General features: G+C 45.4%; 1 protein-coding gene across 2 annotated transcripts in view; it reads left to right on the forward strand.

The window, feature by feature from the left end:
* ERC2 (ELKS/RAB6-interacting/CAST family member 2) overlaps positions 1-21,388 on the forward strand; it is a 922,431-nt gene that overhangs the window by 490,338 nt on the left and 410,705 nt on the right. For both annotated transcript variants that reach the window (XR_004960151.1, XM_036266685.1), the window contains exon 13: positions 535-670. Coding sequence is in view for 1 of the 2 variants with exons in the window: in XM_036266685.1 (XP_036122578.1) it covers positions 535-670 (136 nt within the window). In the remaining variant the exon portion in view is untranslated. The remainder of the gene's footprint in view (positions 1-534; positions 671-21,388) is intronic.

Genomic DNA, 21,388 nt, shown 5'->3' on the forward strand with positions numbered 1-21,388 from the left:
GTTACAAGTAGCCAGGTCCTTTCCTGCCTTGGGAATTATACTTGCTGTTCTCTCTACCTGGGGGCTCCTTCACTGGTGTTTTCTTGGCTGGTTCCTCTGAGTCTCACACACAGTTTGTTTCCTTAGGGAGGTTTCCCTGGACACAGTGACTAAAGTCATCTGCTCCACCCCGCTGCCTGTCCACACATGCAGTGCACCTCATCTCTCACACATGCTATTTATTTCCTTCAACATTAGGAAACCAAAGTTGTATCTATCTCCTTGGTCCTCGTCTGTCTCCTCTACTGGACTCTAAGCTCCATGAGGAGGGTGAAGACTATGTCCGTCGTATTCACCACTGTGGCCCCGGTGCCACCCTGGTACCTGGCATTAAGTAGGTGCTCAATGCCTATATGTGATTGAATGAGTAGACTATTTTGAAGTCCCAACTTTTCCTGAACCCATATCAATACAGCCTATACTTAGCACTTCTGTTGTGATAACATGTGATCTCCCAGGGGTTGAATTTAACCAAGCTGTGCTGACTTTTCTCAGGCATATGAAGGATCAGAATAAGAAGGTGGCCAACCTCAAGCACAATCAGCAGCTGGAAAAGAAGAAGAATGCCCAGCTGCTGGAAGAAGTCCGCAGGCGAGAAGACAGCATGGCCGACAACTCACAGCACCTGCAGGTGAGCCCAGGCTTCTCCTCTTACTCCTTAGATAACGAGATTGACTCTCTCCGACGTGTCCACGACTGTGGGAAAACGCGCGCAGGAACGGGGGGCGTGCCTTTGCTGGGGCTCCAGCTCCGACAGCATTCTCCCGGGGCATCCAGGAGGTCTTCGTGGCGAGGAGCTTCATTTCCACACAGTGTCCAAGAAAAGCTGCTTATGGTGGAGCCAACTGATGCTTCACAGATTCTCTTGGTTCCCATGCCTAACCTTACAGCTAAGGGCTGTGTTTATATGGTTGGCAGGAAGCTGAAAACATAGAAAGGTCTTCCTTTTAGAATTATGGAAGTTGTTTTGGTTTTCATAGAAGAGAAATGTGTGTGTAGTGTCACAGAAGGTATTCGGGAAAGGATGCATGAAGTTGATCTCAGTTAACAAAACTGGTTTTGTTTTGCTTAAAACTCTGATGCTCTGAGACGGGTCATTATTCTATCTTCTCGGTGGAAAGTAGTTATCTGTGCATGGATGGCTCTCAGAAACCAACAGACCAGCTGAAAACACCAATTTTTCCTCATTAACCATTCCTACTTTTGGCAAAGGAGTCCCCTCCATGTGCTCAATAAAACATTCACGCTAAAACGAGGCATTTGCTTTGAAGTCCTCTATGTATTCCAGTGTGCCTTTAAACAGAGCAGTTCAAGTTCAAGTTGGCTGGAGTTCATTTTAAATTCTGCTTATTAATTAGTGTCTTTCTTCAGTTATATATTAGGTTTCCTCCTTGTAGATAGAAGTTAGATAATTTCAATATGTACTCATAGTTCATCTTTTTAATTGAACCAGAGAGAAATACATTATTCCAGAGTAGGAAATACAAGGAAATGCCTTGCACAGAGCATGGCACGGGGGTTCCTTAGCGGTAGCTTCTTTGTCCTCTGTGTCCTGGAGGTGCCTTGATGTTGGCAGGCAAGCCTCTTCGATGGACCCTGCTTTGGGTGCAGTGTCGGAATCTCCTTTGTTCAGTCCGGGCACCACCCTAGTTAGCATGGACTGGCAGCCTGTTCGAATCCACAGCTTCGGTGTTGTTGGCATATTTCATCTCAGGCTTTGGAGTCTTCGTTTCCGATGAGTCATATGAGACGTCAGCTTGGAGCCTACAGACTGAGATAACAGTTAACTTACATTTGTATGACATTTTATTGCCTTGCCAGGCATATATTCTCATTTATTCCTCACAAAAAAGTTGGTGATTTCACATATGGGAAAACTAGTCTCAGAAAAGTAATGAAATGACATCCTAGTGTGGGGTGGAGATAAACCTGACTCCAGGTCTTCCACCTTCGAGAAACGAATGTAGACGAACAGTAGCAATAGTAGGTACCATTTATTACATGTTTCCATATGCTGGGCACTGTGCTATTTATTTTAAAGAAGCTATTTAATTCTTATGTCACCTGGGGTAGTCGGAACTCAGAGTTGCAAGTGACAGGAACACAACTCAATTTGTACTAAGCAGAAAAGGGAACCTGTTGGCTCAGGTAACTGAGAAGGCGAGGGGTGGATTTCAGACGTGACTTCGCTTAGGTATGCAAACTGTGGCCTCAGGAGTCGGCCTTGTCCTACTCACAGGTGTGCTTTGCTCTCTGCTGCCTCGATTCTCAGGAAGGCTGTGCACAGTGATGCCAACAGTGGCCACCAGTGGCCACCACAGAGTCTGTGAGTGCAGTCTCCCCAGGGCAAGGAGAAGCGTTCTTAGTAGTCCTAGACGAAGCTCAAAGGCTGATAGAATGCATGAATTGACTGGGCCGTGATCGGGCCGTGTGATCCCCTGCAGCCTCAAGGACAGGGCTAGCGAGCCTTACCCAGAGCCCATGGGCTGAGAGCGGGGGTGTTGATTTCCCACAAGAAAGAGAGTTCTGTTACCAGGCAGGGAAGACAAAGGATGTGGGGAGAGTTCTGGAGAATTAAGAGAGGAAGGCAGGAAAACTTTGGAGTGCAGAGAGTCTTTGTGTAACAAGTGGGATTGGAGCTGAATGAGTTTGACGGGGGAGGAGGACGATCGCAAAGGTACTGAGGTTGCACAGAGCACGGTATGTAAGGACACAAAATGACAGGCCAATTGATGGTCGTGACAATAAGGTAAACATTGTTGCTATATTCCTTTAACTGATTGTGGAGCTAGAATGCCTTGGATTCATTCCAAGCTTCAGAATTTTCTAGCTGAATGTCCTTGGGCAGGTTCCTTAACTTCCCTAAGACTAGTTTCCTCATCTGTAAAATGGGAATAACAATTGCATCTACTCCAGAGTTGTTGTGAGGATGAAGGTGTCAATGCAGCCCTGGTTGGTGTGGCTCAGTTAGTTGGAGCATCTTCCCATACTCCGAAAGGTTGTGGGTTCCATTCCTGGTCAGGGCACATATGGAAGGCAACCAATTGATATTTTCTCTCACATCAATGTCTCTCTCTCTCTTCCCCTCTTTAAAATCCGTAAGCATATCATCAGGTAAGGATTAAAGAATAATAATAATAAATTAAAGTGTCAATGCATATAAAAAATTTAGGATTGTACTTGAGACAAGCTATGCTAAATAAGTGTTAATGATTAATTGTTATAATAACAAGGAAAAGGTAAAAGAAACATTTAAAAAATTGTGATGCACATGAGTATTTATACAGTTTTACTCTGATATGCATTGAGCATCAAAGTTTTTGTCTTTTCTGTATATAGTAATTTTTTCATTTCCAAGAACACATTCAGTTATGGAAATTAATGTCTTGTTTTGACCCATGAACTTTTGTACAGCAATATTTTCATAAGGGGCTATGGTAACTACCTCATAGACCTATTCATAAAAGATAGCATGGTCTGGAATTGCTTAGTTGCATTCCTGACCACCCCAAATAACGGATAGCATTTGAAATGCAATAAAAAGTAATCACGATTAATTTTGATGAAAATGTCTCTGGTTAAGGTTAATGGAGAGTGAAACTCCCACTTTCCTGGATTGTGAAGCAGATGTACTCAGATGCAGCAATTACTGCCTTCTGAAGGCAGAACTTTCCTTTCTGGGGGCACTTGATTTTTTAATACTGCTGTTGTTTTAAGTGCTTCCTGTTTATAAGTTAGCCTGTTAAGCCCTTTAGGTTTCAGTCACCTGGGATCTGTTTTAGTCGATGGTTTGGTTGATTGGTTGATTAGTTGGTGGCTATGCAATTGGCACCTACAAAATTTGTTTTGTTCGACACCAGTATTTTGTAACGGTTGGACACCCTGGCTTCATGACTCCAAACAAGCAAGTAGGTTGTTACATCCAGAGTATTGCCTGAAACAATAATGGCTTTTGGCTCATGTTCCAAAGAAAGATTGAAGAGATTCAACTAGTTGGTATGAGAATTGGAGACAAAGGATTGGGGCAATGCAGTCATTCAATCCGTCAAAAGAGACAAGGCTTGGAGAAATGATTCTGTTTTATAAGAGAAACAGTAACAGCCCTGGCTGGTTTGGCTCAGCGGTTAGAACGTCAGCCCCAGACCAGAGAGACGAGGGTTTGGTTCCCTCAAGGGCACGTACTTCGGTTGCAGTTTGTCCCCGGCCCCGGTTGGGGTTGTGTGGGTGGCAGGCAGTCGGTGTGTCTCTCTCACATCGATGTTTCTCTCTCTCTTCCTTCCTCTCTCCTTCCCACTCTATCTGAAGATAAATGCAAAAATGTCCTCAGGTGGGGATAAAAAACAAAACAAAAACAATAACATAAACATAGTGGAAAAACTACCGCTGCAGTGGCCTGAGTGTGTGGATGTAATAGAAAGTGGTGGAGACCGTGGGGAACCCAGAGTCCGTGCCTCATCAAAAGGAGTAAGTAGGGACCTCTAAGTTTGGGCTGACTATTGCCATAATGATGGGCCTAGGGTCAAGGGACCTTCTGATTGCCATGCATGGGAATCTTTATGTGAAATCTGTGAATTTTAGAAAGTTCAGTGGTTTTAAACACCCTGTGGGTGCAACGAAGCACATGTGCAGGTGAACTGACCACTGGTTTGTAGCCTCTGTTGCACAGCCTGATGCTCCATTCCTACTGGGTTCACACGCTGTAAATAAAGAGCCTAAGAATGCACCCTAGCTAGCTCATCTTGACCCGCCGAAGAGAGGTGGCAGTTCAGCACTTTTGTCCTGAGTTCTTTGCTTGTCTGAACTACTTTAGTTGGAGACTAATTACTTGAGTAAGGCAGGGAACCCCTCTGACCTCACCTTTTTCATCTGCAAGTGGGGATTACAATGTGTACCTTCCTGGGTGGGTCAAATAAGATGAAGTTCCTGAAGAGCCCAGCGCAGTACCTGACCTACATGGGGTTCCGTTGCTAGAGTTTCTTCCCATGAGAGACTGCTGACCCTAGAAGACAGTGCCCATTGGAAGTGTCGCTCAACAAATCCTTTTTACTCTGATGAGGAATACAGATCCGGAGCACACACTGGTAACGAAAATTTCCAATAAAGCATTAAAAAAACATTTTGGGCAATAGGGAGGAAAAATTAAAACATTTTTCAAGTTTCTGTCGAAGTATGTGTGAAAAATAGACGCGAAAGACTGATTTTCTTGTATAATTTTGTAGAACCTTTCCCCAGGACACAGAATGTGGCACATGATATTTATGTCTGTCTTTGGGTCTTGGGTCTTCCTGGTGTCCCCTTAGAGTCCACGTGGAGATTTTTCAACAAGGTGTCTTTCCGGAGATTCACACTAAATTGTCATTACCGGAACGGGATGCATGTTTTCCCCTCCAACCTCTAGCTATTTCTTGCTGAGTAAATATGCCAATGTGAAATCCCAGGGGACATCTTTGTAGATTCTGGCCGCATTTTTCCCTGTGCAGCTTATCAAGTTAATGAACTAACATTCTAAGAAGTGCACAAGCCAATATTTTATGCTCCTTTTCTGTTGTATGTCTGCAGAATTCTCTTCAATTTATTGCCTGAAAACTAAAGTCTGTTCTTGTGTGCTTCCGTTTCCAAATTATAGGTTCCCAGGGAACTGTAAAGTTTCTTCTCTGCTAGTGGAAACGCAAATGTGATCGGTTTAAAAAGCAAATGAATGTTCCCATTTATTCTTGTCCTTTTAGTAGAGTTCTAAAAAAAAAAACTAAAAAGATAATTTTATTTTTCAGTTTGTGCGACGCTGGGCATCCATATCTTTTTTTCCAAGGGGACTTTCTTTACGTTGCTCCTCCTATTAGAGTTGGAATCAGCTAGCAGAGGAAGTGTAACAAGCAACATAAACCTTACAAATAAATAGCTTTCAGAAAATCATTATGGAGTTCCCAAGCTTTGCTAAGTTGTTTTTTTGCAGAGGGACACTGTTGTTTTGAGAAGCAATTTTTAAGCCTTAATATCTGTATGCTCATTTCTCCAAGTCACTGAGTTAATTTCTCTTTCAATTCCCTAAGCTTAACATGGTTCCTCTAGCCATGATCTATGTTCATTTGTGATGGGGCACTTCTGAGCACTGCCATTAGAAGAAACCTGACCAGCAGAGTTAAGAGATTCATCATTGTCGAAACATGTTTATTTAGTTCCGAGTTTTTCATGGCTGTTGGGTAGGCATGGTGTGGAGTGATTTAGGGAGACTCCCTTTCAGCCATCTTGTTCAACATATGGAAAGATGAGGAAAGTGGTTTCAACACCAGTGTAAAAGAGAAATCCCCATTTGTTTAAATTGCCATTAGAATTTAGTATGATCTTTTTAACACAGCCCGGTGTTTTGTTTGTCTTGCGATTTTCTACCTCGATGGGTAGAGATTGGGATGTTCCATTAAGCTGTGGAGAGATTCGACAGTGTTGTTGAAATGTGGCTGGAGAGGCATCTGACATTTCCAGACTCTGTCCATAGTTTCAGATGACAAAAAAAGACTCAAGTATTTGCAAGTCTTCAGAGACCACAAAACATTGGGGACTAGAGGGTCAATGCAGAAGACGTCTCTGTCCTTGGGGACTTATTTTGACATTTGTTTTTCTTTCACACGGTCATCCGCCATGAGCCAAACTCGACTTCTGTTGCAGCAGGTCTCTGTAGACAGTCTCAGAAAATCTTATTTGACAGTCAGTTTCTAGTAGCCTCTTCGTAGTAACTCACGGACTGTCAGGTGACCAGGCCTCCTGCACACTATATTTGGGAACTAACCATTTCTTAGAAATGTTCCAAGAAGCCAAGTGCAATCAGGTAAATAACAGTGTTGTATGTGTTTTTCTCCTTTCCTCCCAATAAAACATGACTTGTTTTTTCAAATGTGCAGTAACTTGCATATTTCTTCTGAGAAGCGTCTTCTGCTTTTTCCTTAGGATCTGTGACTAAGCCCCCACTTCATACAGCCCCTCTGTGCAAACACAATATATTTCTATAGAAAAGACAGGTTTACCCTGAATCAAGTGTTGCCTAATCTAGCTACTAAATGACCCCCTGGGGACAGAGTGGAGTTCATTGTTCCTGTCTGAAGGGTTTTCAGGTTTCACTCCATTAGTGGCTCTTCAGCTCCTCTGCAAAGTGTTTGTTTGTCAAAGGCTGAAGATCCTGTGAATGAAACACAACATAATTATCACATGAAATCACTGTTATTATGGGAGTGGAGTTGTGAATGCCCTGGAATGACAAAGCCTGAGGGCATGGGGGCTGAGAAAGAAGTCTTGGGAGAATGATATCTGATCTCATACTCATTTTGAGAGAGGTGACTAAGGAGATGAGACCCTTTTTTAAATGTTATCCCATTTTGTGCCCTTTGGTCCCTGAAATGTCAGTTGATAAGGGGAAGGCAGCCTGTGTCGCCCTATGATCTGCAGGGAGAATCCGAAGCAGACAGAGCCCTGCGGCAGGCAGGAGTGAGCTTCCGCCCCAGGGAGCGAGGAGGGGAGGCTTGCATGGTAGCATCCGCTTTTCCTCAGTTTACCAACTCTGACCTCTGGGCTTACTTTGAGAAAGGTTTGGACTATAAATTGGAGATGTCATTTTTATGTTTATTAAAAGCACTGCTGATGATCAGTTTAGCCCATAGTGACAATGATGATGCATCTCAGCCAGGGCCCGTGTGCCTCACAAAGTGCTTTCCGGGGCCGTCTTCATGCTCCTGTTGACCTTGAGGTTTGGGTGGGTTACAATGTATATCTTCATTTTATAGATGAGGAAACTGAGCCTCAGACAGTTGTCCAGTGACTCATCTGCAGTCATGGGTCTCACAGAGGCAAAGGGTTGAGGAGGCACGGAGGCCTGAGAGTTTTTCTTACGAAGGTCAGACTAAGGCGCAGTGAGCTTTTGGACACTGGAGAAAATGCTTTCCCAGGCAACACATTCTGAACCAGGAGTCATGCTTTAAAAGCCACTGAGAAATGAGACCCTGAAGGTGCGTGCTTGGAAGCATCTCTATGTTCCTGTATTCTACTTGGATCCATAGCGTGTGCAGCATCATCTTCGAAGTAGGTACGATGAAGGCATTACTGAAGAACCCACACATTGAATGCAAGTGGACTCGAAGAAGAAAAGAATTCTGACAGTGCACCTTATAATGTTTTCAAAGGTAGAATTTACATAATAACTCACACACACGAGATTCAGTAATCCCTAGGGGGCAGTTGTGCTCAACATGCATCAAAAGAGCCACTTCACTTACATCAGCTCTTTCTGGCCAGGGTAATTACAGCAGGTTTACCCTGAGATATGGCTGCTAGAGGTTAGTCGGGGGCCACCTGCAAATCACAGTGCATGTCACCCTGACATCATAGATGCTGGTATTTCAGCACATTGCTGTCCAAGGCAGAGACCTGGGCATGGTTAATTTTTAAAAATGTGAACTTTGACTTATGGCTTGTCCAAAGCATTGCTAAGCTGTATATTCAGACACTCCAGATTAAGGAAGTGGCAATCAATGACATGGGCAATGATTTAGATAGAAATCTTGTGAAAGGAAACTACAACTGTGAAACCTGTTTCTAGTCACTTAATAGTCTCTTCTGTAATACACACCTGGGAAATTGGTAATTTGAATTTATGATACTTTTAATTTCTTCTCTGCTCTTACACTTTCTCCCTGCATTCTACTTCTTATGTTGCCTGGAAAACTCTGGAAGGTTAAGCAATCATACGTTTTTCTTACTAGAAAAGACCTTAGACTGTATGTAATACAAGCCTCTTGTTTTGCTGATGAGGAAAGTAGAGCCCGGCAGAGACAAAGAACCTGCGCAGGGTCCCAGAGGGAGTTATTGGCGGAGGGCAGATTAGGTCCTGGGCCTTTGGCATCCTTGTCCAGTGCTATTGGCTTAGCCCACTGGTTCCATAAGATGTGTCTGCCATTGGGAGGTTTTTAACTTTGAACCTTCAAGCCCAAAGGTTGAGTCTCTGCTTTTCAGTACTGGATATTAGACTGACCCTCAGATAACAGAAAATTGTGCCTCCACACTAAGCTAAGCTATATGCATGTTTTATAAACATTATATTCTATTATCTCCTATGTCTCTTTTGTGTCTTTAAAATTAGAGTAGCTGAAGAAGGGACAAATTGGTGGTGGAGAATATCGCTGTGAGAACAGACTATGAAGTTTAGGACTCTTTGGATGACAAGTAAAAATTGGTTTAGGTTATTTATATCTTTGCCACTTTTTCTCATCCATAAAGGGATGTGACTCATGAAGAGGCTTAGGAAGTCTCTTGTCATGGAAAACAAGTGTGGATTGCTTGGACAATTCAACAATAAGAATAATAGCTGCTACTTTTTATTGGACAAAGATCTAGGCCAAAGGTAATGTCTTTGGTTGAGTTCCCTGGGAAACTGAGAGTCTGAGCGTCACATTCAGGAGGGAATGGGAGTCTCTCAGGAAGGGAAGATGCAGGACCAGGCCCGGGAGAAGCTGGATTGTAATGTTCCAGCAAAGGCCTCAGCAGTTCCCATCAGTTGCTCTGGAGTTGGGGTGGCCATTTGGAAGGAGCTGACCCATAATGGATGAGAAGGCTGGGCCTCTATAACCCCCCATCCACAAGTCAGTGGGTGTGGGCAACCCCTGGGAAAGGCATGACCTTGGGGGGGCAGCGCTCAAGGAAGGCACATTCCTGGCACCTGGGAATGAGCATCTGAGTCCTGAAGAGGGATCTGGGCAGCGCACCACCCCCTCTACAGCCAATGCCAGGATCCTGCCCTGTCCCCTTTGCCGCCCACGGCAGACGTGCACAGCTAACCTCAGGACTCTTGCCCACCCACCTTCATATTTCTTTTCAATACAGGCAGCTATTAAGAAACCAGTGCTAGTTGCTCCGCCCACACATTGACTTGTGTGGTTGCTACAATGAGCTTGCTACTGTCTATGAAACCATTGGGAAGAGAGAAGACTGAGACTTGGTGATGCTGAGCAGGACACAGCTGGCTTTCTTTTCAGGTCTCGGTCCCGCGTGGGCACTCCTCTCTCCCCTGTCCAGAGCTGTTTCTTTGTATACTTGACGTTGTCCACAGTAACTATGGCAACAGTGAAGAGAAGGGCAAGCTACTTCAAAAACAGAGAAATTAGGTGGCGTAAACTTGGGTAAGGAAGCTTTGCGTGGGCTTTATGGGGTAGTGGATAAGCTTCTTTGAACCAGTGGGATAGAATGAAATGCTGCTGAAAAGGTTATAAGGTTCTGCCTTCAGCAAATAGTCTCGCTGATGGTTTCTGAGGACTCTTGCGTGCCGGACACTATGCTATCTGCGGAGACTTACAATCAAGATTCTTTACCCTCGAATACCTCGAGGTCTTTTCTTCTGACAGAGGTGTCCTTCCCACACACCTGATCTGTAGCAGCTTCTGTAAGTTAACCGGAATGTGCTTTCCTGGGCTGCTCCTTGCTCTGGGATGAAGACCTTTCGAGAGAGGTAACAGTGCCACGTGTCTGCTGCTGGAGCTTTGGCTCCCGTGAGCCAGGACAGAAACTTCCAGAAGGCCTTCTGGACCACAGCTCTGCAGTAGAGCTACAGGTATCTCAGTGGGTGAGGGGGGAGGGTACTGAGGGAGCGGGGGACCTGGGTTCTATCCTAGGCTTGATCTGGGCTCTACGCCAGGCTCAGTCACCGATCAGCTGTGTGACGTCGAGTATTTTTATTTATTTTTTTCTGTTTTCTTGCATACACAATGGTGCGCTTGTATGCAGTAAGAGCCCTTTCATCTCTCAATTCCTGGGGTCCTGGAATAGAGACTAACTGAAGGATGCACACGTTTAGTGATTTTTTAAAAAGCACCTGAGAGGGCAGCTCACGGGCCAGTTCGGGTGCTGCAGCCCGCAGAGTGTTCATGTACTGGCAGGGCTGTCCTCCAGCTGGGAATCCAGAAAACTGGGAGAAAGTGGTCTCCTTAAGGCCCAGCCCTGTAACATACTCTCTGGTTTTAAATACAGTGATACCTCGGTTCTCGAATGCCTTGACTTTCGACCAAATCGGTCTTCGACCAGGAGATTTGAGAAACTTTTGTCTTGGAATCCGAACAAATATTTGGAACTCGAACTTCCGAGATGAGCCGAGTTGAGCCGAATGGCGTTCATTCGGCCCAGCGTGCCTTGCTCGCGTCATCAGCGTGAGTGCAGAGAGAGAGTCACGCTTTGTGGAGAGAGTCACACTTTACACTGAATTTAACCCTTAGACATACTGTACACTTTTATTTCTTGTTGAGACTTATGTTTTTCTACATATTATATACAAATTAGGCCAGTAAATAGGCATTTTCTGGGGCTTGGAACGAATTAATCCAGTTTCCATTATTTCCTATTGCTTCCTATTATTTCATTGCTTCGGTTCTCGAACAATTTGGTTCTCGACCGTCCTCCTGGAACGAATTATGTTCGAGAACCGAGGTATCACTGTATTATATATTCTAGGAACTCTTTCTGTTCTCCATTTAAAGTGCAAAGTCTATCATTTTGAGAAAACTTTCGTACTGTGCATAAAAACCTTGTACTTTCTTTGGAGTAGTTAGAGTAATGCATCCACCAATTGTTATTTTTTTTTTGGTATAAGATAAAGATTAGAAGGCTGACAGTCTGGACACAAGATAACAATGTAGGAACTCCTCAGAATTGAACCACCTGGGTTTCAGACTTATTTCTCAGGGCAGGAGCTAGGCAGCTTTTAAATGTAATTGTTTGTGATGTAGACTACTGTTTTAATAAGCCACTATGTCAATAGGGGCTATTTTCTGCCCCTGGACTCTACAGGTCATAGTGAGCTGTGGGAAAATAGAAAAGAGACTAATTTGACAAAAACCGGGTTGATATTATCTAGGTTCACATTTCCCAAAGCATGTTTATCAAAGTGAAGTTCTGTAAAATACTTTTAGGAAAAAAAGATTCCATTTGTCAAATGCCTTTGGAAAACAGTACATACTCGGTCTTTCAGAGAATCACTATGCATATTCGCATATTAAAGACACTGAGAAGTCCTGCAACCAAGAGAACTGTTTAACATCCTTTTGTCCAAAATTTCTCTAAATCATTTGACAGAAGTCTTTTTTTTGTTTTTGTTTTTTTTTCCTGGAACATCTATTAACATTACAAAGAATCAGTATTTTATGGAACTTGGGTTAATGCTGACCTAAGCAAGTCACAGTACTGACAACTAGCTCTTTGGTTACAATTTGAGGTCAGACAAACTCTGCAGTGATACTTTTTTTTTCTTAATCCTCACCCGAGGACATTTTTCCATTTTTTTTGTTCCGATAGAGTGGGAGGGAGAGAGAGGAAGAGAGAGAGAGAGAGACATCGACGTGAAAGGTACACATCGAGTGGCTGCCACCCGCATGACCCACCAGGGCCAGGGACGAACTGCAACCGAGGTACGTGCCCTTAGCGGGAACCGAACCCAGGTCTCTCTGGACAGCAGGCCGACGCTCTAACGCTGAGCCAAACCGGCCAGGGCTGCAGTGATACTTTTGATTAAACATAATGTTATCGTTGCTGAATCAGAATTCACCTGGCAGCTTGCGATGGCTTTGCGCCTGCCACTTGATTAAAACACAGTTCTGTCAGAACAATGACCAGGAAAAGTCTGCTTCTGGTATACTTTTCAAAAACTCCACCTTACAAGGCTGGTGTGGCTCAGTGCCTGAGCGTCAACCCCTGCACTAAGAGGTCGCTGGTTTGGTTCCTGGTCAGGGCACATGCCCAGGTTGTGGGCCCAATCCCCAGTGGGGGGCATGCAGGAGGCGGCCAATCCATGTTCTCTCTTATCGATGCTTATCTCTCTCTCCTTCTCCCTTCCTCTCTCTCTCAAGTCAATAAAGAAAAAAAAATTTTTTAAAATAAAAATAAAAACTGCACCTCATTAAAAAAGTTCATGTGAAGCAAACTTGAAAAATGTGTGTGGCAGGCACAGTGGTATCTCCATCTGTCACTGTAGACTCTTGGCTCCAGGCTCACTTCCGATTGTAAACTCACATCCGGCTGTGCCCTCAGTCCACATGGGAGGATGAATGTTTTGGAGGAAGATGTGGAAATTATTCCACGTTTAAAATATAAAATTGGCTGTTCTAGGATATCCGTCGTTAATTCTCGCCAAGGTGCCGTTCAAACCTCTTCTGCCAGAGCAGTTCGCCGGCCTGGGGAGTGCAGGGCTCTAGGTCCCTGGTTTGCTGTCAAATCAATTCTGCGGATTGGAAGGGAGGCACAGAGCGTCCCTGTGTCATTACCACCAGGCTTGTTTATATTTTGGTTGCACTCTTTTGGCTGTGAAAGGATCTTTATGAGAAATTAGAAAACCGCCAATTTGACAATGTTAGCAGTTAAACAATAGAGCCTTGAGTGCGTGTCTGCTGCGTGCCCGGCTCTGGTCCTAAAAGGGCCTGTGATTTCTGAATGCGAGGTGCCTCTCCCAGCCCTGCTCAGTGGCGGCTGTGCCCGTGTCCTCCTCTCACAAGCTTGTTTCTCCCTGAAATGGGCCGCTCAGGCCGCACTGGCCTGTGGCTTGGTTCACCTGGACAGTTTCACGTCACAGGAGTGACCACATGGACATCGGAGTCCACTGTGTGGGCCCGGGTGGGGACGGTGAGGCCGGGGGGAGAGAGTGCGGGTGGTGGGAAAACCCTTCGCAGCTCTGACAGGTCCTGGAATGTCTTCAGGGCTCAAACTGTGTTTCTCCCCCCGTGTAAACACAAGGTCGCATCGCTGTGTTTTAAATGCGGGTGAAATAAAAGTTGTTCATATATTAATTCATTCCACAGCCGTTTGTGTCGGGCTCTGTACTGAGCTCTTGGGTTTCTGAGGCAAGATTCTTGCTTCTCCTTCACCCTAATACGCAGACAAAACCATGGGGACATTAGCATACTGTAAGACAGGCCAGGAGATGGGGGGATGAGCCCACAGAAGAAAACTTTGTCAGGAGCACTAGGCAGCAGTACAAGTCCAGAAGATGAACATTCTCAGCGAAGGCAGCCTGAGTTTTTCCCCCAAAGCAGCACCCACAGTTTTGTTGGGGTTTCTTGTAAATGTTTCCAGGCTGAGGGCTGGGCCCATCTCTGGTTCTGATGGGTACTTTTTCCATCATGAGTCAGGAAATAGCATTGGATATACCCAAATATAAGCTACCCTGATGATAAAGCCACCTCTCATTTCTCAAAGAGAAATTTCAAAATTCCTTTTTCAAGTTTCAAGATATAAACTTACTAGGGTATAGATAAAATAGTCACGATGTCTCCTTATGATGTTTATTTTGTCAATTTAGTTACATCTAAAATCGCTTGTTACTTTTTTGTCACTCTTGTACTTAATGATACAATCTCGCCCCAACTCTCCACAGGCGTCCCCTACCTGAGAGTCAGTGACCCCCCGCCCCCGCCAAGGGGCTTTGCCGTCATCTGGTGCGGTCCTCCCCGTCTAGTTGTCTTCACATCTGAGTGGTTTGACCTCAGTATTTTGGGAATCTATGCGTGAGCCACTCACTGGAGTCTTACCCGAAGCCACTGACATCCATTTACACAATGTGAAAAGGGCTTATTTTAGAATTCTGTGGTAGGTGTAAATTTTTTCTCTCTTTATCATGTATAGTTGTAACTGCTTTGTGTAAGGTGTGTTTTTACCACACTGGTTAAGATCATGGGCTCCTGGGTTGACCCTGAGGTTGGCACTTGCCAGCTGTGTGAGATGTGACAGGTGGGTCAGTTCCTGGATCTGAGGGGGTGCCAGCCCACCTCCTAGTGCTGTGGTCATTCAGGAAACAGCCTCCAGCTCAGAGGAAAGGTTGCTGTGATGGTGGTGATGAGGTCACACTGTTGTTCAACTTGTATGCCTGTGATGGTGCTGGTGAGGGTGTTGGTGATAGCCTGCGGCACCCTGTGACACTGGCCCTGGTTTTCCTTGGGAACCCCCTCTCCTCCCACTGTCCCCATCACCAGCCTCCAAGCCTGTCCTGCCTTTGGATCCTGCACCTTCCTGCTCCCTTGACTAGAACATTCTTTCTTCCAATATGATAACCTTGTAACGTACTCCTTCACGGCTACAGCTCTGTGCTCAGTGTCACCGCCTCAGGGCAGACCCCTAGAGATGGCCATCTCCAAATGTTTTCGGAGGGCTCGCGTTAATTGTTATCATTCTTCTTGTCCCAACCTTACTTTGTCTTCCTTTATCATGCATGTCCAGCTGGAAAGTAACAATGTACAGGATCCTTGGACTTGTTTCCCAGCCTGAGGTGTTACCGTGAGCTCAGGGACTGCACCCGCGTCCCCCACGGGAACGGAGCACTCCCCTGTCTCCGGGCAGCGCTGCCTAGGGTAGGGTTAGGGCAGATGGATTACTGTAAGTAGGCAGATGGGGAACAAGCTCTCATGGCATTTCTGTGGGCTGGCAGTCGGCTCAGCATGGAGAAGGACCGGGCGCTGTGTCTCGGAAGAGGAGGGAGCTCTCCCCGGTCAGCACGGAGCTGGGCCGGGAGGGAGCAGGGCCGTTCTGCTGACACTCCATGGTGACCTCAGGGGTGTTCTGCTGACACCCCATGGTGACCTCCTCGGAAGTGAGGACCCATGTCCTACTCAACTCTGTCATTTCAGCGCCAGGAGGTAATAAGATAATAATAATTGATTAATTATTAACAAATGTAGGAATAATTGAACGGCTGAATATTCCGATAGACTAATTATAAATAGAGGAAGTGCCATCTAGAGACATGCTTGTTGGCACTTGAAGATGGCCCTCTCTAGGATCTCCAGGGGTCTGCCCTGGTAGTTTTTCCTTCCTGGTTTAAGCTGCAGGGGCACTGTCCTCACTGGAAGCTGCTGGGAGTGGCTGTCAGGAGGCATGGTGAGGGCCAGAGGAGGCTTCATTCCCACCGCCCTCAGAGTGGCTGCCTGGCGTGGCAGGCCCCCTGTGTGTGCACATGTAGAAGCTCGGGCTGCCGACTGGAAACATCTGGAGAGAGGTGGCAACACGGGCGGCAGACTCTCTGAGCAGATTTTCCTTCCTACGTCAGTTCTCCAACAAAGCCACACTTTGGCGAGTGTTTGGGTCTTTGACCTGATAACTGTTGTAGGAGCAGAGACTTTTCTCGTTAGCAAAGAGCTTGTTTGTTTAACTGGCAGAAGGGCAGAGTCACTGAGTCATCCACAGCTCTGGGGGACATCTGTTGTGTGCTGGGCACCGTGTGGGGGGCACCGAACCTGTGTGAGCACGTTGGCTACGTCGCTGCCAGCATCCCAAACAGTCTAGGTTTTGTCACTCATATTTCCGAGTGAATGTTTCCTTCTTAGCCACCGCCCAGTGGGCATGTGCACATCTCCCAGCATGGCGGCTGCTCCTCAAAAGCGCGCTGGCCCTGAGAAAGCAACACGAAACACCCCATGCTTTTGCGATCACAGCACACTCTGCCCTGAAACCAGCGTTCCCTGTTCTGCTCGGCGGCCTCCATCCCCAGACTTGGCTCTAGAATCTGTGTGGCTATGCATGGATGTGGCTGGCGTGATGCTTTGTCACAAAAATGTGCCAGACTCTGGAGATGGTTCCAAAAGTGGGCTTCCCCAAGTGCCCTGGAGGAAGGCCGTCTCTTTGGACAAAGTAAGAGCCTCCATGGTGACTACTTCGAATGGGGATGGTGTGCACGGTGATGGGAATGGTGTGGGATGTTCTGTAAATTTATCTTTTTTCTTTAAGGAAGCAAACCAGTTTTTAGACATCATGTCAATACTACACTGATTGGGTTTGCAGCTTTTCAGATGACTGCCTCCATACCCTGAAAGACTCGGAGCCATGTGCAACCACACAAAAACTTCGTGTTGCCAAAATTATGTTGACATTGTGGATGCCACTGACTCCTTACGCGTGCCCCCCACACGGTGCCCAGCACACAGCAGGTGCCCCCCACACGGTGCCCAGCACACAGCAGGTGCCCCCCACACGGTGCCCAGCACACAGCAGGTGCCCCCCACCGCTGTGGATGACTCAGTGACTCTGCCCTTCTGCTAGTTAAACAAACAGGCTCTTTGCTAACGAGAAAAGTCTCTGCTCCTACAACAGTTATCAGGTCAAAGACCCAAATACTCACCAAAGTGTGGCTTTGTTGGAGAACTGACGTAGGAAGGAAAACCTGTTCAGAGAGTCTGCCGCCCATGTTCCCACCTCTCTCCAGATGTTTCCAGTCTGGAAGCCTAAACTATCCAGAAAATACCCTGAGCTTTTCATAATTTTTTCTTTATCTAGATTTGGTTTTGTGTCTTCCCCGTTTCCTAGGGGACGCTGCCCATCAATGGTTGTCACTTCTAATTCTTTAATGTAGAGCAGCAAAGACCTGGAGTCCACTCCTTCTTCTTCCAGTTTACAGCGGTGTGACGTGGAGATTTCTTACTCTTGCTGGGCCTCAGTTTTCTCCTTTCAGAAATGGGGATAAGAAGACTACCTGCCTCATGGTTTTTATGAATCAGTGACACCTCAATGTAAAGTCGTCACACAGTTCTTGGCTCATGGGATGTGCCCAGGAAATGGCGCACAGATACTTTGCCATCATCACCAGTGCTATAGGTCGCGTTGACCAAATAATCAGTCATTTTCTGACATGACTGCTGAGGCCATTGCCAGTTTTAGGTTTTCTCTCAGTTTTAGGTTAAACTCTCAATTTGGGGGGTTACACTGTTTTAAAGATTTGCATGCCTGTTCTGGTACTTTTAACGTTGATTAGGAGAAAAATCTAAGATTTATGTCTTCGTATACTTTTTCCCAGCATCATAAATTTTTAAAGCTTTTCTTAATGTTTGGCAGCAAGCCTTCCCTTCCTTGTCAGAGCACACATGCATGTGTGGTATACATGTGTGTATATACATGTGTACACACACATGTATATCCATTCCCAGACTGTTTTATTTTTTTGCCTTAAAACATCATAGCTTCCTTAATTCTGCTCACTGGCATTAGATGACTATATTTTCTGCCTCTAAATTAAATATCCAAAGAATTTGGTGTGTAGGCACCAAAGTGGTAGCCTTTAAAAAGCCACTGACTTCAGCCAGACAGATATTTGACACAGAAAGCCCTTTCTTCTTTGTGCTCACTTGGTGTCTGGCTTCACCTGGTCTGGCAAAGTGAAGTATGAGTAGGCTGAGCTAAATATGGTCCTGGGTACCCACGCGCAGGAGGCGGGCAAAGGGTTCCCGTAAACGAAGAGACGGAACATGTCTCCAGGCCACAGGAGAGAGGATGCTGGAGGAAATGGCAAGGCTCCTGGGCCAAGCGGTTTGCCGACAGCTGGTCCGGGCCACAGAGCACCCTCCAAAATGCCACTTGGTTAATTTGATTGATGCTGCAGTGTGTGGGAGGGATGCAGGACCCCCGAAGAGTATTTATAATGCTCGCACATACAAGCTGCAGAGGCAGCCACGAAAACCAAGCTAAACATAAGTTTTACCTATGAAATACATTTTAGAAACACTGTATACTTCCCTATTGGACTAAGTGCATGTGCCTATTATTATTCTTTCTTCTGATGTCTGAAGGATTTCAATTGCCATCTTCATTGTTGCTGAAAGTTTGCAATTAAAACTTGACCTAACCAGCCCTGGCCAGTGGTTAGAGCATCAGCCTACTCACTGGAGGGTCACAGGTTTGATTCCTGGTCAAGGGCATGTACCTAGGTTGCAGGTTTGATCCCTGGCCCTGGTTGGGGTCCTGGTGTGCTTGTGAGGCAACCCGTTGAGGTGCCTCTCACATCAATGTCTCTCTCTCTTTCCTTCTCGCCCTCCCTCCCTTCCTTCCACTCTCTCTAAAAATCAATGGAAAATATATCCTCGGGTGAAGATTAACAAAAAAGAAAACAAAACAAACAAAAAAAAACTTGACCTGACCAAACCCATACATGGCTGTTTTGCTGAGAAATTAAGATTCTTTTCCTTGGCTTTATCTTTGCATAGAGGGCTGGTTTTCTCCCCTTCCCAGCCTGGAGCTCGGTGATTAGGATTGGGCACCATTATTTTCTTTATTCTTAATGTAATTAACAAGAACATTTTTGCTGGCTAGGCCATGGATGAATTGCTTGCTTTTCCTGGTTCTTTGTCAAACGGTATGTGTATCTCAGGACAGATGGCCTCATTCCAGCCGGGTATTTATTAGAAGGAACTCCAAGATTGATCAGTTATCAGGGTGACCTGCTGCTTTTGGAAGATTTTGCCACGGTTGTGAGCAGGAAATGCGGAACTGGACAGTTGCTTTTCTGAGTGCTGACAGTGTCGGGAGTATATTTTAATAGGTACCAAAATGGGAAATGTCCTTATTGTGAGACGAGGAATGTCTCACAAGACCCGAAGGAGGAGCGGGAGCCAGCCTCACAGGGTTGGGGCATCGCAGGCAGGGAACAGCGTGTGCAAAGATCCAGAATGAGAATAGGATCATCCTGTCAGAGGAATAACAGTTCTCACCATGTAGAATTATTAAGAAAAAGAATATCTTTATCCTATGGTTGTTATAAAGATTAAATTTGATTAAATCCATTAAATCTTTAGTCACAGGCACAGGGCAATAGCAGATGTCATGATAACATCATTATTGCTTTCATCTACTTGAAAGTTCTTCTCTGAACACAGTCATTTCTTAAAAGTACTTTCACAGACATGAAGGAAAGGGGTATTATGTTTTTAGTGACTGTTCAGGCCTTTTATCCCCCCGTTGTCCATCATCCAAAGTTTTCTTGGGTCTAGCTTTCCTTGACATACTCTCTATCTTCAAACAGATCTGCTTGATTCATGAATGGAGACAAGCAAATGGAAGTTGGATGTGAAATATTTATTGCAGTGATGAGCACTTGCAGAAACATGGGAAGATCCTTGTGTATTTCTCTATTTATGGAGATCCACTTGAGTATTATTCCTTAGTTAAATAGGTAGAGTCAAAGAGATTGAGAGCTTAAAAAAAACCCAAAATTTTATTGTTAAGTATAATACAAATGCAGAAAACAGCTAAAAGACATATACAGTTCATGTATTTATAACATCTTTGAAACTACCACCCATGAAAGGACCTAGAGCTTTCTACTCACCCCAGAAACCCTCCGAGAGCCGCTGCTCAAACCATCTCGTATCCTCACCCCCAAAATAACTGCTTACTTGATGTCTGTGGGAATCTCTGCAGTACTTTCCTTTGCAAATTTTGTTGCTCAGTTGTGTATACCTACAAATTATATATTAGCTTTATCTACTTTTGTGTTTGTCTATTTGAAATCAAGCTTTAAAACTTTCACATTGGAGGAACTGCAATGAAATAAAAGTGGCCCTGTAGGGAAGAGCAAAAGTCAACAGATAAACAATATGCAAACTTGAGCTCAACCCGGGTTAGTGGCAAGTGGTAGGTTCTAGAAGAAGTGGAGGAGAGGGGAGGAGAGGTATGGCTGGCTCAGGGTCCAGCCCAGGATTGTCCCTTGTGCAGTGTGAGGGAGTCCTGCCTTGGGGACTGAGACTGTGCACAGCAGGGCCACAGCCCTGAGCAGGCAGTGTTAGAGGGGCTGGTTTGCTCACAGGTGTCTGGAGTCCTTCCTTGAAGAGGCCACAACCATTTCCCCAGGCTCAAGGCTCAGGGGAGGATAGAAATACAGTCCTCCCTCAGTATCTAGTATCCTGGGGATTGATTCCAGGGTCCCGGGGGATACCCGATATGAGGATGCTGATATCCCTTGTATAAAATGGCATAGTATCGCCCTGGCCGGTTTGGCTCAGCGGTTAGAGCGTCGGCCTGCGGTACAGAGAGACCCGGGTTCGGTTCCCGCTAAGGGCACGTACTTCGGTTGCAGTTTGTCCCCGGCCCTGGTCGGTTGTGCGGGTGGCAGCCACTCGATATGTCCCTTTCACGTCGATGTTTCTCTCTCTCTCTCTGTTCCTCTCTCTCCCTCCCACTCTACCTGAACAAAAAATGGAAAAATGTCCTCCGGTGAGGATAAAAAAATAAAAATAAAAATAAAATGGCATAGTATCCGCATATAACCTACGCATATCCTCCTATCTACTTTAAATTATCTCTAGAATACAAGGTAAATGCTACATGCATAACTGTTATAGTATATTGTTTAGGGGAAAATGACAAGAAGAAATGTATATGTTCAGTACAGATGCAATTATAGACATGTCAGCAAAATATAACATCTTTCCTTTTTGAATATTTTGATATGTGGTTTGTTGAATCCGTGGGTGCGGATCCAGATCCCGCAGGTTTGGAGGGCCGGCTGTCCTGAGGGACCGTGACCAGCGGGAGCCCCCTCAGCCGACTCCACCTCCAACAGAGGAGGGTGCAGCTG

This window comes from Molossus molossus, unplaced genomic scaffold, assembly GCF_014108415.1.
Source record: "Molossus molossus isolate mMolMol1 unplaced genomic scaffold, mMolMol1.p scaffold_m16_p_18, whole genome shotgun sequence".
In the NCBI taxonomy this organism is placed as follows: Eukaryota; Metazoa; Chordata; class Mammalia; order Chiroptera; family Molossidae; genus Molossus; species Molossus molossus.